The 23,793-nt window shown below is 46.2% G+C and overlaps 1 protein-coding gene and 2 long non-coding RNA genes across 10 annotated transcripts in view; 1 reads left to right on the plus strand and 2 right to left on the minus strand.

Moving 5' to 3' along the window:
* DYSF (dysferlin) overlaps positions 1-9,381 on the plus strand; it is a 180,428-nt gene extending 171,047 nt beyond the window's left edge. For all 8 annotated transcript variants that reach the window (XM_083757042.1, XM_083757038.1, XM_083757040.1 and 5 more), the window contains one exon: positions 5,769-9,381. In XM_083757042.1, the coding sequence (XP_083613168.1) occupies positions 5,769-5,807 (39 nt within the window). In that variant the 3' untranslated portion in view covers positions 5,808-9,381. The remainder of the gene's footprint in view (positions 1-5,768) is intronic.
* Positions 1-23,793, minus strand: part of LOC310853040 — a 484,331-nt gene that overhangs the window by 385,996 nt on the left and 74,542 nt on the right. The window lies entirely within an intron of this gene.
* LOC310853044 overlaps positions 1-23,793 on the minus strand; it is a 182,502-nt gene that overhangs the window by 102,655 nt on the left and 56,054 nt on the right. The window lies entirely within an intron of this gene.

A 23,793-nucleotide genomic window follows, 5' to 3' on the forward strand; every position in this document is an offset into this window, starting at 1 on the left:
GCCTTCAGACCAGGTCCGGGGACAGTCTGTCCCCCGACCTCTTCTGAAGGCTGGGGGGTGGTTTGGACAAGGGCTTTTCTTCCCACCGTCAGCCTTCAGAAGGCTGTTCTGAAGGCTGGCGGTGGGAAGAAAAGCCCTTCTCCCCACCTCCCGCCCCGCAAGCTCTGGGGACAGGAGGGCTTTGCTGCCGACTGCCAGCATTTTAAAAGCCCCCGGGACAGCAGAGACTTCTCCGCTGTCCTGGAAAGGAAGGCGGGGGGGGAGCAAAGACCCTCTTCTGAAGGCCGGCGGTGAGCGAAAGTCTTTGCTCCCGACCGCCAGCATTTTGAAAGAGGTCCCCGGAGATTTCCCTATGGGCTTTCTTCTTGCGAAGCAAGCCCATAGGGAAATTCGTCTGGCGAAGCACCTCGAAAAACGGAAAACTCTTTCTTCTTGTGAGTTTTCCGTCTTGCGAGGCATTCGTCTTGTGAGGTACCACTGTAGACCCTATTGAATTCACCGGGGCTCCCAGGTAACTGGCTGACTGACCGAACCCAAAGGGTGCTCATCAATGGTACCTCTTCATCCTGGAGAAGAGTGACTAGTGAGGTGCCACAGGGTTCTGTCTTGGGCCCGGTCTTATTCAACATCTTTATCAACGACTTGGATGATGGACTCAAGGGCATCCTGATCAAATTTGCAGATGACACCAAACTGGGAGGGGTGGCTAACACCCCAGAGGACAGGATCACACTTCAAAACGACCTTGACAGATTAGAGAACTGGGCCAAAACAAACAAGATGAATTTTAACAGGGAGAAATGTAAAGTATTACACTTGGGCAAAAAAAATGAGAGGCACAAATACAAGATGGGTGACACCTGGCTTGAGAGCAGTACATGTGAAAAGGATCTAGGAGTCTTGGTTGACCACAAACTTGACATGAGCCAACAGTGTGACGCGGCAGCTAAAAAAGCCAATGCAATTCTGGGCTGCATCAATAGGAGTATAGCATCTAGATCAAGGGAAGTAATAGTGCCACTGTATTCTGCTCTGGTCAGACCTCACCTGGAGTACTGTGTCCAGTTCTGGGCACCACAGTTCAAGAAGGACACTGACAAACGTGTCCAGAGGAGGGCAACCAACCAAAATGGTCAAAGGCCTGGAAACGATGCCTTATGAGGAACGGCTAAGGGAGCTGGGCATGTTTAGCCTGGAGAAGAGGCGGTTAAGGGGTGATATGATAGCCATGTTCAAATATATAAAAGGATGTCACATAGAGGAGGGAGAAAGGTTGTTTTCTGCTGCTCCAGAGAAGCGGACACGGAGCAATGGATCCAAACTACAAGAAAGAAGATTCCACCTAAACATTAGGAAGAACTTCCTGACAGTAAGAGCTGTTCGACAGTGGAATTTGCTGCCAAGGAGTGTGGTGGAGTCTCCTTCTCTGGAGGTCTTTAAGCAGAGGCTTGACAACCGTATGTCAGGAGTGCTCTGATGGTGTTTCCTGCTTGGCAGGGGGTTGGACTCGATGGCCCTTGGGGTCTCTTCCAACTCTATGATTCTATGAAAATGGCTCAGGACTTCAGCCTTACTTTGGTGTCAATGTCTGCTGCCTGAGGTTGCATTTCATGGCAATTTGGATGGTGGAAGAAGCCCTTAAGTCCCTGGGATGAAGCAGAACAGAAATTGAGCTGGATATGTGAAAATGAGGGGGCAGCCCGACTCGTATTTCTGAAAAGCAACTGAGGCATGTCATGGAATTTTTCTGCTTTCATTTATTTAGAATCGTTCCCCTGCCCCCCACCCATCCCCTTCCCTCTCCCCATTTATTGAGGTTGCTGACTTGAATGTCTCGTCCTGGATCTGGGTTCTCTTTCCCTGCTCTGTTACCCATTACTCTTTGGCAATAGTGCTAGTATTGGGGAAGGGCAGGGGGGAGGAATTGGTGACGCTCCGAGTATCAGGGATGCCCCCAAACACGAAGAGGCCTGGCAAGGCCCAGAGAAGTGATTTCTTGCTTCATATCAGAGTGGATGGAGATGGAAAATTGCACAACGGCCGGCTTTTAAAACTGTTGTTCAGCTCATACATGGAAGATGGAGCAAGCTCGCTTCCTGCGGCTCCACAGGGCTGGACCCAAAGCGATGGATTCAAATTCTAGGAAAGGAGATTCCGACTCAACATCAGGAAGAACTTTCTGGTGGTGAGAGCTGTTCAGCAGTGGAGTGGACTCCCTTGGAGTGAGGTGGACTCTCCTTCCTTGGGGTTTTTCAAGGGAGGTTGGATGGCCAACCTGTCAGGGCTTCAATAATAATAATAATAATAATAATAATAATAATATTTATACCCCACCCATCCAGCTGGGTTTTCCCAGCCACTCTGGGCCACTCCCAACAGAATATTAATAACATGATAAAACATTAAAAACTTCCCTAAACAGGGCTGCCTTCAGATGTCTTCTAAAAGTCAGATAGTTGTTTATTTCCTTGAGATGGTAGGGTGTTCCACAGGGCAGGCACCACCACCGAGAAGGCCCTCTGCCTGGTTCCCTGTAACTTCACTTTTTGCAGTGAGGGAACTGCCAGAAGGCCCTTGGGAGAGGGAGCCCGGTGTCTGGGCTGAATGATGGGGCCGTGGAGATGCTCCTTCAGGTAGCTGCGATTCTTGTAAGGCCAGGAGTTGGACTATATGATCCTCAGGGTCCCTTCCAACTCTATAATTCTACTGTCCTATGATTCAGTTTGCTGCCTTGCTGGAACAGGTGGGTGGGAGGCTATAATGTTCTTCCACGGCCACCTCTTTCCCACAAGGCAGACTTGCCCAGGGTAGCCCACCAGCCCTGCCCAGTGGCCAACAGGGGCCTTGAGGACCCCCCTTCTGATGCTCTCCTAGGACTGTGCACAAGTCCCAGGGGGAAGAGGTCCAGTGCTCAGTGGCAGAGCATGCGCTGTTCATACGAAAGGACCCAGGTTCCTTCCTTGATGGCAACACCATCCTGTGCTGGGAAAGACCCTGATCTCAAACGGAATAGCTCAGACATTAGAGCAGGAGGCACCTAATCTCAGGGTTGTGGGTTCAAGCCCCCCATTGGGCAAAAGATTCCTGCATCGCAGGGGGTTGGACCAAACGACCTTCCAACTCTATGAGTCTATGATTCTAAACCCCGGAGAACCATCCCTTCTTGGTGTGGAGAAGGGAGGCTAAAGGCTGCTAATTTACGACTCTCTGGGTGTTCTTGCACTCCTGGCTTCTGTCAGGCTCAGCCACAGAAACAAACCCAAACCCAAACTGCAGAGCGAGATCCTGCGCATGATTCCCACATGGAGTGAACATGGGCAGCACCCACAAGGGGCGCCTCCTGCTGCCACACCCCAGGACCTCTTTCTCCCCATCTTGAGTGATGAAGCCTTTTTGGCTTCTGCCATCCCTCCAAGTTTGAAGAAGAAGAAGAAGAAGAAGAAGAAGAAGAAGAAGAAGAAGAAGAAGAAGAGGAGGAGGAGGAGGAGTAGTAGTTTGGATTTCACTCCCCTTCAGGAGTCTCCAAGCGGCTCACATTCTCCTTTCCCTTCCTCCCCCACAATAAACACTCTGTGAGGTGAGTGGGGCTGAGAGACTTCAGAGAAGTGTGACTGGCCCAAGGTCACCCAGCAGCTGCAGGTGGAGGAGCGGGGAAGCAAACCCGGTTCCCCAGATTACAAGTCCACTGCTCTTAACCACTACACCACACTGGCCTTTTCCACCCAGATGGGAAGGCCCCCTCCCCATCCTGGCCTCACAGACAAGCCCTAAAAATAACAGCCTCGATATTTTGGAGGAAGCCTCCTGAAAGACAAACGGTGGGAAATTAATTAGGAGGTTCTCGTGTTCCACCGAGGGAGCTTGCTAATGGTGCGTGATGATGTGCCTCGCTTTGGACTCGCTGCTTTATGGGGCGTTCCTCCCCCCACCCTGCCCCCACCCCCCCAATGGGAAGAGAGCCTCGTAGGCTGGTGCGAACGGCAATTTATTACACTGCCTGGGGTCACACTTCCCTGCCCCACCCCTTCCCGGTTGGCTCTGGTTCCTCTCGCTCTCCTTCCAACTCTGCTTTTTTAGGGTGGGGGCAACAGAACGGGCCAAGCGGTGGCTATCAGCCCGTCCCAATTAAATCCAGCGGGTTTGGAAGGGAACTGCCTGCTTGCGCTGAGCCGTGTGTATGTGTGAATCGGAGCTGCTTTCCACCTCCTTCCAAGCAGCATAAACATGGATGTCAGTTTGGACGGGACCACTACCGAGAAGGCCCTCCCTCAACTCACCCCCTGGGTCCATAAACTCATTCCCCTACCCAATCAAAAGCATGATTCCTAATGGTGTTTTGCACAACCCACTAAGGAAGACGGCGACTCGAGAAAATTCGAAACTGTCACCATTCATTGCACGTTTATTCAAAACCGAAGTAAACTATTCAAGTTGGATTGATTCAGCAGAACGGATGAAATTGACCCAGTGATAGCAGCTTTTCAAAGTTGGGTGGTCATTTATGCCTCTTGGCACCCTGCCCCCTGGTGATTCCCCCCTCCCCTCCCCCAAGGGGGGGTCCTGCCTGCTTTGGTAGGATTGCCCCATTTATTTATTTTGGGGGCAAAGTTGTTGAGCTTAAAAAGCACACACTTCTGACATGGGTTGCCCTATGCCTGGGTCTTCCTGGACATTTTTGCTGATTTTCAGAAATTCCGCCCAGACGTTATTTCCGGCAGATGAATCCCGGCTACATCCAGGAAATTCTGGACGTATGGCAGCCCTGTGCTTTGGGAACTGCCGGTTTAATCCCCACCCCCAATATCTAAGCGGTGAACATAAAAAAAAGAAAAAAGAAATCAGCACAAAAGAGGACCAGAGTTGATTCCTCTGTTTCTTTCTCCCCTGTCCTTGCTGGTCTTCCCCGCCCCCCAATTTTTAAAAATTAATTTTCTAAATTTATAAGAAACAAACAAGAAAACATTGTCCTTGCTGGTCTTGCCTGGACCTGGACGGTGCCGGACTCTCCTGCCCAGTCCATCCTCTGGCAAAGGCCTCTCTCGGTGGCAGACATTATTAGCAGAGCAAAGAGGCAGCTGCTCTCGCCTGCTGGGAAAAGTTATCGGCCGTTTGGAAGATTTTAACTGGCGCTCAGAATCCGTTTATGGACCAGGGGTGTTTTCTTCTTCTTCTTCTAACATATGGAAGAGATGAAGCAAAACTGTTCCTGGAAATGAATATATCAGAAGTATTCTCTGCCAGGCCAGTAATGTTAATTTTTTATATATATAAAAAGAAATCTGTGCTATTAGGTATTTCCACATGGGTTTTTTCTTCAGGAACACTTGTTGTTTTCTGCAAATTTGCCCTTGTTTTGGGGAGGGGAAAGAGCCACTTTTGAGGAAGAAGAGTATATATTTAAAGAAGATAAAGATATGCGTATATTAAATAATAATAATGATAATAATATAGAAATTTATTCTTTATACCCTGCCCATCTTGCTGGGTCTCCCCAGCCACTCTGGGCAGCTTCCAACAAAAGATTAAAAATACATTAAAACACCAACCATTAAAAACTTCCCTAAACAGTTAATTTGGATATGCAGAAGATATTAAAAATAAATTTAACGAACCACAGAGAGAGGGGGAAGGAAGTCAAGTTTTAAAATGTCAAAATGATTGTAAAATCAGCGAAACGCATATATCTGAAAAGTAAAAATAATTAAAATAAAATAAACTAATTGCCCAGAGCGACCTTTCCTCACCTGGTTGCCTTGGTCTCCCTGCAGAACTATGCTGCCATGAAGCTGGTGAAGCCCTTCAGCTGAACGTGGGCCAGGGAGGAGAAGGAGCTGCTGGGAAGGAGCTGGAGAACCCACTGAGATCCCCGGACGATGGCGCCTTTCCAAAGTCACAGCCCCAACCTCTGCCACGCTGTGCAAAGGGGGAAAGGAATTGGCAGCGCCTCCTGGCTGGAACAGCACTCTTTCAGACACACACACACACACACACACACACACACACACAACCCCTCCCTCCCCACTTTTCCAACCCTGCAACTGCTGCTCAGGTGACTGAACTGGTATACCAAAGCTGGCCTTTCCCCAACCCTCTGCAGGCTTGTTTTCTGTACAGTGGTACCTCTGGTTGCGAACGGGATCCGTTCCGGAGGCCCGTTCGCAACATGAAAAGAACGCAACCCGCAGCGGCGCATCTGCACATGTGCGGGTCGCGATTCGTCGCTTGTGTGCATGCGCATGGTGTCATTTTACGCATCTGCGCATGCCATGCATGAGTGGCGAAACCCAGAAGTAACCTGTTCCGGTACTTCCGGGTCGCTGCAGGACGTAATATGAAGCGGACATAACACGAGGTATGACTGTATAGAGAAGCTGAAAGAACTTCCTTGAGACTTCCCTTGGACACTGGAACAAGAGGATGGTCACTTTTTGACCAATGGTAGCTGTCCCAGGAGGAGAGCTGGATCCTCGCATGAGACTTCCTCTACCGGCATCGGCAAGGTGCTCAAAGCGTCTTGGAAACAGGAAAAGCATGGTGGGTTTTTAGGATCCGGACCCCGGAATCCTCCACACCTCATAATCCAGATACTCCCCAGTGTTCCTGCTTACCACGGTTGGGTCCTGTTTCACAATCCCTCCCCCGGAAAAAACTCTGCTTTGATTGGGTAGATTTCTGGGGTGCCTTATGCAAATATTCGTGTGAGCTTCTTCAAGTCTCAGCCCCCTTCTCCACTCTCCAGGATCTCTAGGGCTGAAATCTCTGGGGCACCTACCTCTCGTGCCTGGGCCTGGGTCAATGCAAGCACTTGAACAGAGGGCGGCCATTTTCCACACTGTGGCACTTAAAGTATATTTTGCGCTGTTGGCCAAAGATTGGAGGGCGATGACATTTTTCTTTGGATCAAATACCCTATTTGTTGAAAAATCTGTGGTGAGCAGGCTTGGAAGGAATTAATGAGCAGAGCAGATGGAGAAGATCCATGTGTAAGGAGAATTGGGGTGTGTATTATTTCACCTGTGCACTGTTTGACAGCACCCCAAATCCTGTGCTCAGAACCAGGGATTCAATTTTGTTCTAATTTTAATGAGAAACTATCCAATTCACTCTTACCGATCTGCAAATTGAAACACACCTCATCTTTGAAATTCACACTTCTCTGAGTTTTGCCGGTCAGTTCCCCGGCCAAACAGTGTGTACAAAATGCCATATATTAGAAAGCAAGTGTGCATTAAAAATGCAGACAGTGGTGAAACTGGCATACAAAAATGCGTTATGCTGGAGACAATTGCTTTGCAGAAATGTGTACATTAGTCAAAACTGCATACAAAAATGTGTACATTAGGAGGAACTAAAATGCCCATGAGTGTTTTTTTAAGAAATAGCAAATTGTTGCCAAAATGTGGAGAACTAAATTTAAGATCAGAAAAAGAGGAACCCATAGAAACCGAAGCAGACAGATTTGTCTATCATGCGTCTAACTAATTCCACAATTGTCACAGGCAACCAAATTGTTCAAATTCTGATAAGATAAATCAGACAGCTACAGAATTCAGGGAGCAGAAAGAAATTTGGAGGACCATCAGGGTGGATGTTCTCCTGCTGCAGCTTCATTCCATGTTCTTGTGCCAGCTCCATGCACTTCTGCAGGACTTGAGCAGGAGAACTTCTCACTGGATGGTGCTCTTGAGCAGTAGATGATCAGGGTTAAAATTCACCAAGTTTAGACTGACTTCCAAACATTTCAAAAATAAGTACAGTACTGGGCGATTTATTTTGGACAGCATTTGCAAAGACCTTGTGATGGGGCTGAAGACAGAGGTTGATTTCCCCCACCCTTAATGCAAAGTTGTCAAGTTTCAAAATGTGAAGAGATTGAAAACGTTGCCAGGTTTCACATTGGTGAGAAGTGCTTTTTTCAGATTTGCCCTCTGGCAGCTGGACCTGCCACAGCTGTCGACTGATGGCAGGCTGGACTAAGTTATTATTCGGCTGCAAAGGAGAAAAAACACACACACACCGATTCTTTTTACTTTTACTTTTTCTAGCAACTCCTGACATGCTTCCAATCTTCCTCTGCCCGTTTTCCAGTCCAAAGGCTGGACCTCCCATCAACCGACCTACTTTGGCCAGCCTAATGTGGCTGTTCCCCCATTAGCAAATCTGCAAAAACTGGAATGGCAGATTTTCATTGCTTTGCCGAGCAAGCCTTTGCCTGTCTGCTCAGAAGCAAACCCCTCTGAATCCCTTAGGACTTACTCTGAGAAAAGTGTGCTTAGGATCACAGCCATAGCCATGTAAATTAACGGAGTACCTTTTGCTCAACTGGGCTGCCAATTTCAAGACAAGCTGTGATTGTTTTCTCTCTCTCATGCAAGTGTTTTCTGAATACTGTGCCTTCTCTGGGGCCTGGAAGTTTGCTTCCCTGCCCTCCAGAACAATTGTTTTTACTTCTTATGCAAATATGTGTAGATTTAATCAGCGCTTTTACTTCTTAGGAACTGAGCAATTTAATTGGCTTACAATTTATTTCACTGGTTGGCAGCCAAGGATGGAGCAGAAATCTAATCCTCTTCATGTTTAAAAGTGAACCTACTGAATTCTCACTTTCTGAAGGGAATCGAAATGCCGTCATACGTCGAAATTCACTCTTTTCTGAATTTTGCAATGCAGTTCTCTAGTCTCAGGCGAGGTGACTAAAATGTGTACGTTTGTGAAAGTAATATGAAAAGATTCACTGTGTAAGGGGGGGTTGCTTTGCAGGAATGTGTGTGTTAGGCAAAATTGCATCCCCCCAAAATTGAGATTGTTAGAAGAAATTTATGCTAAAATGATGACGGATGTTCATGAGAACTTCAGAGTGGAAAAATGAGAAGCCGAGAGAAATTTGCCCATCCCTAGCAATGGTCCCACCAAATGGCAACCATTCAGCAGTTGGGGGAATGATTCTGCTGACAGTGGCCCACATGTGTCCTCTTGGACAACCCATGCAGAGGCGCTTGGACTCTGATTTAGCATATCCTCAACAGACCCCTGCGACCCTCCCCCTTGCTTGCTCAAAGGGTTTATTCCGTTTCCTGGCCTGGGTGCTGAGACCCGAAAGGCAGGCTAGGCTTCCTGTTCCATCCAGAGGGAGCCAGCCCCAATCCGTTTTGCATTTTATTTTATTATTTCATGCAATATTATGGAGCACCTTCTGCAGACCTGATCTTTGCTGCAGCTGAGACAAACCAGAAGCCACATATAAAACTGCTTCAGAGCCGCTCCAGAGCTCAGGGCTCTTTGAAAGGGAGGTGGCTGGGAGTTTTCTGTATCACCTGTATTTGCCTTGGAAGCAATATCGCAATTGCATTGCGGTTACCAATGAAATCCTATTAAACCTCCCGCATGCCTCTGGTGTTTTATTTTCCAGAACATGAAGCTCAGGGGTGTGTGGGTGGGGGGTGGGTGTTTATAGCTCTCCCATCTCCCCCCCCCCAAAAAACACACACGTGGAGAGCCATTGCATCTGATGCCACTTAGCAGGGAATCAAATGGAGGTGTGTCGCCATCTTGTTTATCTCCATTGCGCTGGGTGAAGAAGGTGGGACGGCTCAGTATTCTTTGCTCTCAGCTGCCAGCAGCTCTCCTGGTGAGTTCCAGGAGAGGCCTTTCCCTGCACATTTTGTAAGAGTTGCTGTGGAATGGCAGGTCCTCTGCATGCAAAAATTAAAATAAAACCCAAATCCAGTCCTTCTGAATTAGACTAAGGTGGGTCCATCAAGTCTTGGGTTTAAGCACAGTGAGGCAGATGCCAAGTTGCCAAGCAAGGCAATTCCAGGCTGCTTTGTCCCTGGTTGGCATCTGGTACCCAGAGGCACTGCTCAAGTTGTAAGGGGGTCAGCAATGTCTAGGCAACACAATGATCATGTACATAAGCAATGGACAATCTTTTATAGAATTCCTTCAAACCATAACAAGTACAAAATGAAATCTTTAGTCTCAAAGTCTCTGAAAATCTTTAAATGAAGTGATGTACCTGATGAAAGACAATAAAATTATTTGTAAAGTGATATGCACACGCAGGCCATCATCTGTAAAAAATTATTTTCAGTTTATGAAGCAATTCTATATCCTCCCACCACGCTGACGAAGAATTCTACGAAACAGTAGTCAATATCCGGAATCACTGTTCAGTGTTGGACATCATATTTGCTGACTACACAAAGCTTCACAGCTTGTCTTTCATCATACAAAGTCTGGTACCTTGCTTCATTGTCTATTGTGTATGTACATGGTCATCGTGTTGCCTAGACATTGCTGACGTTCTCTTTGCAACACAGGGGTTTGTTTGGTTACAAGTTGTAAGGGGGGCAGAGGGTTGGGGTGGGCAGACTGCCCTGTTATCCTCTGCGGGGTCCCCAGGGCTGCCGGGAGAGGTGAGAAACGATTTGGGGCCCCCTCAGCAAGGGCAGACTGGTTAAAATTCTTTATATAAAACAAAAGTGCGATCTCATTTTCACGCCAATAATAAATATGATAGCATTCAACCCTGCTGAGAATATTACATTCCTAATGGCTAGTATAGATAACATAAGCATCATCCAAATGATTGTTGCAGAATGAACCATGCACTTTAAACGTGGAACCTGTACGCGTAGTACAAGACAACACGTGTCATGCAAACAATTGGTTGCACACATACAGGGTTCACTTACAGAAACCTAGAAAGGGGGCTGCGCATTGTGAAGTGCGGTCACAAGGTCCAGGCACATGATCGAAAGTTTGTATGGAGTTGGAAACACTCGGAGACTCTTGGTTCACGGCAATTTTGCAAACTCCTATTCATAATTGTGTTTGTGTTGAAGATGAAATACATATTTTGTTAAGCATTGCACAAAGCATGTGCCAGATAGTTGTACCAGCTTCCCCTCCCCTTGGTCAGTTCTGGGAGTCCCTCTTCCCTCCTGCTCATTCATGTTCATATAAGGGGGTTAGACTAATTCACAGAGAGTAAGACAATTTGTGGCTAGGACACATTTTGGGGTGCTATGACCTGCCACACCAGAGGCAGAGGGCCTCTCTGAATAATGGTTGCTGGAGCCACAGGCAGGAGTGAGTTCCTGTGCTCAAGATCTGCTCAGTAGCTTCCCCCCTTGGGACATCTCGTTGGTCTCTTTGGGAAGCCACGTGCTGGATAGACAGGCCTGATCCAGCTGCAGAGCTTTTCTGACGTGCTCAGGAGAGTAAGTGGGAACAGTGATTCAGCAGGGATAGAAGTATTGGAAAGGTGGGGTATAAATCTTTATCATAAATAAGTGGGAATCAGCTAAGAGGTAGGTCTGTGTCATCGTTCCCACCCACCATCTCCACTTCTGGGAATTATTCAGAGCTTTGTGGAAATCCTATGTTGGCTATCCTGGCTCCTAGTCATTAAGAGACCCACCCTCTTCCCTTGATGGCCGTAGAAGCCATTTTCATGGCAACCACTGCATGATGTGATGGAGGACTTCCTTTTGTCTCTTCTGGAGAGTCCACCACCTTCTGACATAGACCTTCCACAGTTACTGTCATTACAGTAATAGCTGATTGACTGTAGAATGGTTTCCCTTGGGAGGTGGTGGAATCTCCTTCCTTGGAGGTTTTTAAGCAGAGGCTGAATGGCCACTTGTCAGGGGTTATTTACCTGTGATTGCTCTCCTTATTAGTGCACCTGTGATTTGCTGTTAGGAGGTGAAAAAGACTCTCCACCTGCTTTCTCTACCCGGTGCATCATTTTGCAAACTCAAGCTTGTGCTCTCTCTCCCCAGTGGGAGAGGAAGGGAGGCAGGCAATCCCCTGGCAAGGTTGGTCTCCAAGAAGGCAGCCACGTTGCTGCACACTCCTTGGCTTTATGTTGGAATTGTTTCAGACCCGCCGTGGAAGGGTGCCCCTGCCACCACAGCCAGGGAGATCTCCTGCCAGGAACCCTCCGACGGCCTCCCACACCATCTTCCCAGCTGCTTTCCCATACCTCTCCCCTCACGTAATCGCCACGGGCCCGTCTGAGCCAAGCTTTGCTCGTAATGCTTTTTGCAGGATGCCCCTTGAAAAGATCAACCCACGAGATGGTTGGATTTCCCCCATCAGGCTGGTTCTATCCCAAAAATTCCTGATGGGCTGCAACCGAGACAAGAACATACCAGAATGAAAGGTCATTTCAAAACAAACCAGCCTCCTTCCTGTTGGCTATTTGCAGTATGGTAGCGCTGCAGAGAGCTTGCTGGGGAGACCATGCATTAAAAGGGGACTCAGAAATAACTTCAACAAGGTTTTAATAAGAAAAACAAAAACTCCTTATACACTAAATACATCAACAACAAACCAGACCCAACCCCCAGGGTAATGGGAGAGGAGCTAGGTGCTGCTCCTTATATACTACACCCAAATGCTGACACACCTTAATCAAATACAACTCAGCAGCACCTGCTATGTTTCACAGCTGTAAAGCTGGGTCTCGTTATCTTGCTCTGGCCCTTGCTCTGGCCCCTTAAAGACATACACATCGGGTGGAACAATGATGAACCTTTACATTTAAAGAAACCATTCAACACTTCCTTGGAGGTTTCTAAGCAGCGGTTGGCTGCCCATCTGGTGGGGATTCTTTAGCTGGGATTCTGGCATTGTAGGGGGTTGACTGGATGGCCCTTGGGGGTCTCTTCTGACTGTGCAATTCTATGATCCTATGAACCTAAAGACTATGAGCCTACTGAGTGGTAGAGAGTGGGAACAGTCCTCTCAGGGTAGGAGGAGATGAGACGGTTATAGGAGCTGAGAGAAGGAGAGATGAAAGCAGGAAAGTTGAGGATGAGGGGAGAGAAGCCATCTATGTAGCGTTTGGGACCTTCCTCATAAGGAGTTTAGTGCGCATGGGATCCCTATGCTTTGTTCACGCATTTTATACGGGGCCTCCACACCCAATCATTATCCTCCTGTATTTTCTGGGTGGTTCCTCCATCTTCTCCCAAGATATAGGATAACTTTTTCAGAAGAATAAAATAGTAAGGCCATCTCTGGACAAGGCTCACCTGCCTGCTCTAGTTCATTCTTTGCTAACTTCAAGGCTGGATTACTGCAATGCACTCCATGTGGGGCTGCCCTTGGGTCTGGTCTGGAGGTTTCAGCTAGTGCAGGATGTTGTGGCTAGACTGGCGATGGGAACAGATGACAGCCAACACTTGACCCCAGTGCTAAAAGACCTGCCCTGCCTTCCTGTCTCAAGGCTCATGGACAGGTGTACAAAACCCTGAATATTGTAGGGCCTTTCTCCCGACACTCCAAGTCCCTATCATCCTGAAGTGTGGCCTCTGTGTTGTAGAATTTCCAACTCTATGGAACTTCTTTCTATGAGAAGTGAGAAAGGAACCATCCCTATGGAGGGTCAAAGCTGTTTTATTTTGGGAGGTGTCCTCCATGCTTCTCAAATGTTCTACACTTTTTTAAGATTTTGAATTCTTCAGGTTTTGAATTCATTTGTGGAGGTTTAATGTAGATCTCAATTTTTTGCATATTATATTTTTTTTTATTGTTGTGAGCTGCCAAAAGACCTATACAGGGATGCCTCTGATTTAGAAAAGCCATCCTGGTTTCTGATTTTATCCCAGAATGTCCTACTTTTCCTTAGGATGCCCTGTTTTCATTAGAGAAATGCTGGAGGGTATGGAGTTATCTGACCCCTGAGCCGTCCTGTATAGGAAGAAGAAGAAGAAGAAGAGTTTGGATTTGATATCCCGCTTTATCACTACCCTAAGGAGTCTCAAAGCGGCTAACATTCTCCTTTCCCTTCCTCCCCCACAACAAACACTCTGTGAGGTGAGTGGGGCTGAGAGACTTCAGAGAAGTGTGACTGGCCCAAGGTCACCCAGCAGCTGCAGGTGGAGAAGCAGAGACGCGAACCCGGTTCACCAGATTACAAGACTACCGCTCTTAACCACTACACCACACTGGCTCTTTGTTTGTTCGTTTTTAAAAATAATAATAATGTTTTATTATGTTTTTAATATATGTTGGAAGCTGCCCAGAGTGGCCAGGGCAACCCAATTAGATGGGTGGGGTATAAATCAAAAAATTATCATGATGGAATGGGGAATCCCTGTTTTCATCAGAGAAATGTTGGAGGGTATGCAGTGAGTGCCTTCATGGCAGAAAGTGAGGAGGAATTAAAGAACCTTTTCATGAGGGTGAAAGAGGAGAGCGCAAAATATGGTCTGAAGCTCAACACCAAAAAAACGAAGCTCATGGCCACTGGTCCCATCACCTCCTGGCAAATAGAAGGGGAAGAAATGGAGGCAGTGAGAGATTTTACTTTCTTGGGCTCCATGATCACTGCAGATGGTGACATCAGTCACGAAATTAAAAGATACCTGCTTCTTGGGAGAAAAGCAATGACAAACCTAGACAGCATCTTCAAAAGCAGAGACATCACCTTGCCAAGAAAGGTCCGTATAGTTAAAGCTCTGGTTTTCCCAGTAGTGATGTATGGAAGTGAGAGCTGGACCATCAAGAAGGCTGATCACTGAAGAATGGATGCTTTTGAATTCTGGTGCTGGAGGAGACTCTTGAGAGTCCCATGGACTGCAAGAAGACCAAACGTATCCATTCTGAAGGAAATCAGCCCTGAGTGCTCACTGGAAGGACAGATCCTGAAGCTGAGGCTCCAATACTTTGGCCCCCTCATGAGAAGAGAAAAGACCCTGATGTTGGGAAAGATGGAGGGCACAAGGAGAAGGGGACAACAGAGGACGAGATGGTGGGACAGTGTTCTCGAAGCTACCAGCACGAGTTTGACCAAACTGTGGGAGGGAGTGGAAGACAGGAGGGCCTGGCGCGAAGAGGCGGGCAGGACTAAATGACTAAACAACAACAACAACAATGCAGTGAGTGGGTGAGGGGAGATACCAAATGAGAAGGACAAACAGGGGGAGGTTTACTTATTTATTTTGTGATGGCAGCAGATGTTGCTGAGATTTGTGTCCCCCTCCCTTGCGCTTTCGTTCCTGCCTGGTACGTCTGCACATCTGCACATGCGAGCACATAAGCGCACCAGGAAAAGGCCTATGAAGTGCCGCCGGGGCCCGGAGCGCTGTCTCTCGTGCACGCATAAAAGTTAATTGCAGAATGTTCCACTGCTTAGTGAAGTTTGTGATGCTTGTTTTCATATTATTTCCTTGGTCTTTAACTCTTGTGTTGTGCGTAATTGAAGGCTGGAATTATGGAGTGTGCCGGCTGCCCGTAGGGGAGGCCACAACAACATACCTTTGTGTTCCTGCGCGGGTGTCGGCTCGGCCTGGCGAGGCGGAGGGCTGCTAGGATTAGACGCTGGCCGGCTGCCACACCGCAAGCAAGATGAACTCTCGTAACCCCAAGTAGCAGACTCCCGGGCTTCGTGCGCCTGAGGGCCCCCCCCCCATTTATTTGCTTCATTTACTGGTCTCTTTGCAAAGTGAAAAATATCACATTTTATCTTTTGCAAATAACCATCAACACCGGCATGTCGTTGGTTGGAAAGTTGTCACTGAGATGTTCGTGTTACGCAGAGTTTCTGGGGCAACCCAGCCAGGTGGGTGGAGTAGAAATCATATAATTGATTAAAGTACAATTATATTTATACATTAATCGGGGAGGGGGGGTCATATTTCTCTCCATGGTGTGGGAAAGGAGTGTTTTAGGACATGACCTGAAATGTAAGAAAGGAAGTCCCACCAAATTGAACATAAATGCTATGCAAGTTCCTTTCTTTTCACAATTTGAAGTGCACGTGTTATCTTTTGGTGCGTCTGAGTTGAAAATAAGAGCCCCAGATAGTAGATGATAGATAGATAGATAGATAGATAGATAGATAGAAGAGCCCCAGATAGATAGATAGACAGACAGACAGACAGACAGACAGACAGACAGATGATTAAGAATTAATTACTGGTATTACAAGTTCCCAAGCCAGGTTTGGGCTCATTTCATCTGAATCTTTTGAGCAGTGGGGTTACCCAGAGACCCTGCTCCCCAATCCTGACCCTTTGCCCTGGGCACATGTGGGGCTTTATCACCAGCTAACAGGGGCTCTGGTGGGCTTGCCGTTGCCTTGATTGATTGATTGATTGATTGAGTGCATTTTTAAAAATATACCTATTCATTTTTAAAAAGAACAACCCTCAAAGCAGTTTACAAAAACCTAAAACATGAAAATTAAGCTAAATTAGTAAAACAGAAACCGGGCCAGATGGACGGGGTGTTATTACGGTCTAAACAAAAGTGTTTTTAGCAGGTACTTGGAAAGAGCACAGGAAAGGCACCTGCCTGATGTCAATCGGCAGGGAGTTCCAATGTCTCTGTGCTGCCACACTAAATGATCGAGTCCTTTCAAATGCAGAATGAGTAATATACTTGGCACCTCTATTAGTGCCACTTCCACCGATCAAAGGGGTTGATTGGCCATGGGCTGTGGTTGAATTCACAGGAAAACTTGTTAAGAACCCTATATACTAATAGTAGGGACATGGGTGGCGCTGTGGTCTAAACCACTGATCCTCTTGGGCTTGCTGATCAAAAGGTCAGCTGTTCAAATCCCAGCGACAGGGTGAGCTCCCGTTACTCGGTCACAGCTCCTGCCAACCCAGCAGTTTGAAAGCACACCAGTGCAAGTAGATAAATAGGTACCGCTCCGGTGGGAAGGTAAACGGCGTTTCCGTGCGCTGCTCTGGTTCGCCAGAAGTGGCTTAGTCATGCTGGCCACATGACCCAGAAGCTGTAACCTTACACAAGAGGGGGGAGGGCTCTTGTGTTCGAATCCCACTTGCTGGTTCCCCACTGACTCTTCTTAGTTTCTTAAATCTGACCAAAGGCCTTGCAATAGGGATGGAGATGGGGGGGGGGGGGAATCGATCAAGTCATTACGCACATGTTCTATGGGGCAGTAGCTTTCCCTGCTCAAATTAGAAAGACAGAGCAGGAGCAAGTGCGTCGGGGCTTTGCTAATTTGTAGGCTGTAATTTGCCATTTCTCCAGAGAAGGCACTTATTTTATGAGGTCTGGAACCAAACTGACAACAAACCGCAAATTGGGGGTGGGGAGAAATAGGAGGCAGGCTGCGTGAGGAAGCAGGGAGGGGAGCCTGAAAATGGGAAACATTATTCCATTTACAGGGGGATAATTTTTTGGGTTTCCTTGCCAAACAACAGCAGATAACTTTGGGGCTTGGCAGTTGGGGGACTGCGGGGAGATTTTTACACATTTGCATTCTCCCTTCACACGCTCGGAGTTTCTCGTTTCATCTCAGGAGGGACCTGGTTCTCCTCGCTTGGAAATTCACAGCGTTCCTTTTAGTCCCCAAAGCTGCTCATTTTCATAATTGAATTATACGGCTTAAGCCCATCATTCAGAGAATCATAGAGTTGGAAGGAACACCAGGGGACATCTAGTCCACCCCCTGCAATGCAATCTTGCATCTCTAAAATCCCGATGCCCCACTGTGATATCACTGGGGAACAATGTTTTTTCCATTTTCTGTTGCATGAGATTTGTCAACTGTTTTTATATATTCTTTCAATGCTGATTTCAAATCTGAAACCGATTTTCGTGTTCATGCTATAGTTATCTATCAATTTCCGACTTTTGACGATATGTCATATTTACACTGGGGATAAGTGGACGCTGACACGTTGATCCACCCTAACCACATGGTGATTATTGTTTCACAAACTTAATTTTTCTTAATTTTTATAGTTTTGTAAGCTAAATATTCATATTGTTCAGATCGGACCATGAACTCCTTTTTATGAGGAGAAAGTCTAAAAGGCCATTCACTGTGGGGTGTTTTTTTGGGGGGGGGGGTTAATTGAATTTTACATCATAATCACAATTAACAATTTAATAAAAAAATAAATTCCTGATTACCCCTCCCCCACGACTTCCCCCAACTTCCCCTCCTGATTTCTTACACATTTGTTTGTCCTGTTTGGTGTCTTATTATGTCCTTAACATTTTAACCTCGTTTTTATATTTTCTATATTTGCTTTGTTAACAAAAACAAAACAAAAGGCCATTCACTGTTAATAACTCATTCCCGAATCAGATTCTGTGCACAGATCTGTAGGCGCAGACCATCCCCCGATTCCATCTAGTTTGTTAAGAAAATTCCCAATCCCGGACCCATGGGTGACTTGGGGTCATTTCTCTAAGGTAGTCTATGTTTTTATGTGTTTGTTTATATGCCTATCATACTTTTAAACTTAAAATCCATTCTTGTATATTGTTTTAAGTGTTTGTTTTGCTTTTGGGATTGTAGTTCCATTTGTGTTTCTCAAGCTGGTCTCTGGCCGTAATAAATTTCATGTTCATTCTCGAATTGCCCCCCTTAAAAAATCAAATTGCCCCCCTCCTGTGGGGCGTGTGCCCCACATTGGGAATCATGGGATTAGAGGGACACTGAGTGAGCACAGATGTCTGTTGCCTTCTGGGTGGAAGTGTGCAGCCAGTTTGCCAGAATCCCATTTATTCCCATCATGTTAATAGTAGTACTAATAATAATGATGATGATGATAAGGTCATAAGCAACTCCACAGGAAAGGAGCCCCCTTTAAAACATCTTATAGCCATGCCTGGCTGGGGAGGAGAATTTTAATTAGGATTCTGACTGGGAAGGGGTAAAACACCCCTCCCCAAATGCAGTGGTCTTGAATTGCGTACCTTCCACCGTCTCACTTTGAGCAGGACATCTTGGATCTGCAGAACCTGTTCCGGCTTCCGTTTTATATGCCCCTGGCATATAAGCTGCCACCATGCTTCAAGAAACCAGTTTTGCAGCTGTACTTGCATATAGAAAAATTCTCTCTCCCCCCCCCCCAGTGGTATCTCCAGAATAGTGACTTTTACTAGAATAGTGATCACTGCTAGGTGGAAGTCACAAACTATACCTACAAAGGAGGAATGGATTTGTAAACTAAATGAATGTTTAGTAAACTAAATGAATATTTTAAAAATTTAAAAAAGGAGTGGAAATGTTTTGATGAATATATGGCAAAATATTGATGGGGGGAAATATATGTTAATATGCCTAGATTAAAGTGTGAAGTACTGGATGGAAGAAAAATGAGTAAGGAAAGATAATAAGAATATAGAGATGATTTAAGAAGACTGTAGAATGTAAAGATTATTGTAAATTATATAATATGGAGGAAATCGAGTGGGGGCGGAGGGAAGTGGAAGGAGAAAAGAATAATATCATGCATTGAGGAAATATAAATGTAAATGTATGGGAGGATGGGGAGGAAATGGTGTTGGTTTTGGTACATCTGTATTGTAATGTAATATGTGAAAACCAATAAATAAAAAGAGAGAGAAAGAAAGAAAGAAAGAAAGAAAGAAAGAAAGAAAGAAAGAAGAAAGAAAAGAAACCAGCTTCGAGAAACCAGGCACCATCTGGAAGAAAAACTTGGGGGTTATGGCATCACCGTTGGTGCCTGAAGTTGAATAAAGCCATGGCGGAAACACATGACTGCCTGGTCCCTGCACAACGAAGGTGGCATCTAGTTTGGCTGGGATCAGCTCAGAAAGGTTTGGCCAGTGAGGAGAGATGTGGGCAATGGCGTCCTGGTGGATCCTTAGCCCCGCAAAACTTTCCTTAGCACCACTGAGCACCAGGTGCCCTGAAGCACAAACCAGGATGCATCCCTTGCCCGGGCAGACAGGTATGGTATTGAAGTGGGTGGGCAGTTGGGGTGAAGTATCTTGCCACAAAAATGTGGCCGGGAAATACTTTTGAGTAAAGGGTGTGTGCTGTTTTGTTCTTGTTTTTATTATGTGTTTCATGTCTTTTGTTTTGCATTTTTATGTTGTGAACTGCCCTGCGATCTACAGGTGAAGGGCATTATACAAATTTCCTTCCTTCCTTCCTTCCTTCCTTCCTTCCTTCCTTCCTTCCTTCCTTCCTTCCTTCCTTCCTTCCTTCCTTCCTTCCTTGTCCTTTTCTTTCTTTTTCCTTCCTTCCTTCCTTCCTTCCTTCCTTCCTTCCTTCCTTCCTTCCTTCCTTCCTTCCTTCCCTTTTCTTGCTTCCTTCCTTCCCTCCTTCCCTCCTTTTCTTTCTTTCTTTCTTTCTTTCTTTCTTTCTTTCTTTCTTTCTTTCTTTCTTTCTTTCTTTCTCTCTCTCTCTCTCTCTCTCTCTCTCTCTCTCTCTCTCTCTCTCTCTCTCTCTTCCTCTCTTTCTTTCTTCTCAGCCCCCCTCCCACCCCGCTATTTATAGAACAAAACCCGCAATCAAAGAATTTTTAAAACCTGTTAATTGTTTCCATCCAACAGGCTCCCCTGGAATAATAACTCTGGCCATCGCCCTGGTGGCCCGAGGCGTTTTCTTTGGCCCGGCCAACCAGGGCGCCTTCCAAGACGGGGCTGAGCCTCCCCGACACGTCAAGGAAAGTTCCATTCCGCCTTGCCGGGAGCCCCCCATAACAAGGCGCGGATGAAAGGGAGGAAGAGGAGCCCCCCTTCCCGCCTTCTCTCCCCCCCTCCAAATGTGAACGGCTAAAGGAGTGAGTCAGACTTTCCTCCCATAAAAAGGTTCCCGGCCACACATGACACGAATCGGCAAGCTAATTGCACCTCGAGGACTGCCGGGTCAAGCTCGCCTTGTTAACCTTGTCAAAATGACAGGGGCAGGGGGAGCCGGCTACTGTGCAGGGGGCTCAGGGAGAAAGAGGCGAGGGGGCGGAGGAGTCCCACCCGCTGGTTTCCCTCCCTCCATTTTTAGATTCATAGAATCAGGAAGGAGGAGGAGGCAACAAACCTAGAATTGTAGAGTTCAACCTAGCAGTTCGAAAGCACGTCAAAGTGCAAGTAGATGAATAGGTACCGCTCCGGCGGGAAGGTAAACGGCATTTCCGTGCGCTGCTCTGGTTCGCCAGAAGCGGCTTAGTCATGCTGGCCACATGACCTGGAAAAACTATCTTCAGATAAACGTCGGCTCTGTCGGCCAGTAAAGTGAGATAAGTGCTGCAACCCCAGAGTCGGCGACGACTGGACCTAATGGTCAGGGGTCCCTTTACCTTTACCCCTGGAGCCATTCAGTCTAACCCCCTTCAATTCAGGAATCTCATCTCAAGCATCCAACCTCTGCTTAAAAACCTTCCAGGAAGGAGAGCCCACCAAATTCCAGGGGAGTCTAGATGATTCCTGGGGGTCTCTTGCAACGCTACAATTCTGGGATTCTTTAGCCATGATTTTTGCATGGTATGGGGTTGGACTGCCTGACCCTTGGATCTGGAATCACAGCTCTCTGCAGCTCTGGGATCGAGCACAATGGAATACCCACATATCCATCCTTTGGGTGAGTTGCTTTGAGCCGAGATGGATTTAGGGGAGCGCAGTCGGTTCGGTCGTACTGGGAGCTGAGCTGACATTGGGTATAATATTATGTTTAAGGACTGGGAAAGGTTGTGGACTACTGGGCTGAATTTCACTGCATGTAATGCTTTGAAAGAAAATGTAATTAAAATGATATATAGATGGTACATGACCCCAGTCAAACTTGCAAAAATATACCACTTGTCTGATAACAAATGTTGGAAATGTAAGGGAAATAAAGGAACGTTCTTTCACCTTTGGTGGACTTGTCCTAGAGTGAAGGCTTTCTGGGAAATGATATATAATGAGCTGAAAAAGGTATTTAAGTATACCTTCCCTAAGAAACCAGAGCCTTCCTTTTGGGTATTGTCGGCCAAGGGGTGCTAAAGAAGGACCGAACATTTTTTATGTATGCAACAACAGCAGCAAGGATACTTGTAGCTAAGCATTGGAAAACCCAAGATTTACCCACACTGGAAGAATGGCAGATGCAACTGATAGACTACATGGAACTGGCCGAGATGACTGGCAGAATCCGAGACCTGGGAGAGGAGACGGTAGAAGAAGACTGGAAAAAAATTAAGATTTATTTGCAAAAATATTGTAAATTGTATGAATGTTAAGTAGGATGCTTGATTATAAACAACTTGGCACCATTAAAACAGACGAAGTGAATTATGAAGATAAGTCAAGTTTAAGAAAAAACAAATTTTTAGAAAATTATTAGGCTAAGTTTAATTTTTTAAGGAGTGAAATAAATGGATCTAAAATCTGAGATATAACATTGGAAAATTAGATAGTAAGGATGGAGATAAGATGATAAATTGCTGGTTTAATTTTTACAACTTGGAACGCAGGAGCGGGAGATGTGAGGAAGTCCAAAGGAGATAAGAAAATATGTTATGATATGTAATATTTTTGCTTGCTTATTTATACTGTAATTAAAAAACCCTTAATAAACATTTTTTTTTAAAAAAAAATCCTAAGAACATACAGGGGAAACTCGGAAAATTAGAATATCATGGATATTCAACTTAAAAGGTGAAACTAATATATGAGATAGATTCATGACCTGCAAAGCGAGATATGTCAAGCCTTTATTTGTTATAATTGTGATGATCATGGTGTACAACTGACGAAAACCCCAAATTAACAATCTCAGAAAATTAGAATATTAAATGAAATTGGCAAAACAAGGACTGCAAATAGAGCAATATTGGACGTCTGAGAAGTAGAAGCATGCATATGTACTCAGTACTTGGTTTGGGCCCCTTTTGCATCAATTACTGTCTCAATTTGGCGTGCATGGATGCTATCAGCCTGTGGCACTGCTGAGGTGTTATGGAAGACCAGGAAGCTTCAGTAGCAGCCTTCAGCTCTTCTGCATTGCTCGGTCTCATGTCTCTCATCTTTCTCTTGGCAATGCCCCATAGATTCTCTATGAGGTTCAGGTCAGATGGGTGTGCTGGCCAATCAAGCACAGTAATCCCATGGGCATTGAACCAGGTTTTGGTACTTTTGGCACTGTGGGCAGGTGCCAAAGTCCTGCTGGAAAATGAAGTCAGCATCCCCATAAAGCTCGTCTGCAGAAGGAATCATGAAGTGCTCCAAAATCTCCTGGTAGACAGCTGCGTTGACCCTGGACTTAATGAAGCACAGTGGACCAACACCAGCTGATGACGTGGCTCCCCAAATCTCTTTTCTGATGAGAGCAGCTTTTGCATCTCATTTGGAAACCAAGGGCGCAGAGTTTGGAGGAAGAATGGGGAGGCACACAATGCCAGATGCTTGAAGTCCAGCGTGAAGTTTCCACAGTCTGTGTTGATTTGGGGAGCCATGCCATCAGCTGGTGTTGGTCCACTGTGCTTCAATAAGTCCAGAGTTTCACCTGTAAATAATGTGGAGATTAACAGTTAGAGAAATGCTGGTCAAACAGAAAAAAAAACTTCCATGTGAGGGTAAACTGCCATAAAAAGGCTCTTTCTGCATGTGTTGGGCAGGACTTAGGCCCAAAGGGGTATAAACTGCTAAATTTAAATATATATATATGTAAAATGCCAGGCACCATCTGGTGAGACGTTCTCCTGTGCAAAGCCCATTGAAATGAGCTGTGGGCAAGAAGGCTAACCCAAGGACACTTAAAAACCAAATTACAATGGCCCGATGCTACGAGTATATTTATTCAAGGGGTTTATAAGCTCCGCTCTTGGAGGAAATCCTTCACCAAGCGTCTTGCAAGATTTTAAAATGCAATTCCATTTTGTGAAACCTTTCTAAAACTATATCGGCAGCAGCTGTAAACAAGGGCAGCACGAAAACCATGAATACTGCGCCGCCGTGTTGGCAGATCCCAGGTAAAGGGCCTCATTTATTTCTCCTGCACCTGTCCAAAAAGCTTTGCGTCCACGAAGGGCGGGTGCTTTGGGGATGAGCTTATGGGACCAAGGG

The sequence above is a fragment of the Podarcis gaigeae genome (assembly GCF_964106915.1).
Source record: "Podarcis gaigeae genome assembly, chromosome: 9".
Classification (NCBI taxonomy): Eukaryota; Metazoa; Chordata; class Lepidosauria; order Squamata; family Lacertidae; genus Podarcis; species Podarcis gaigeae.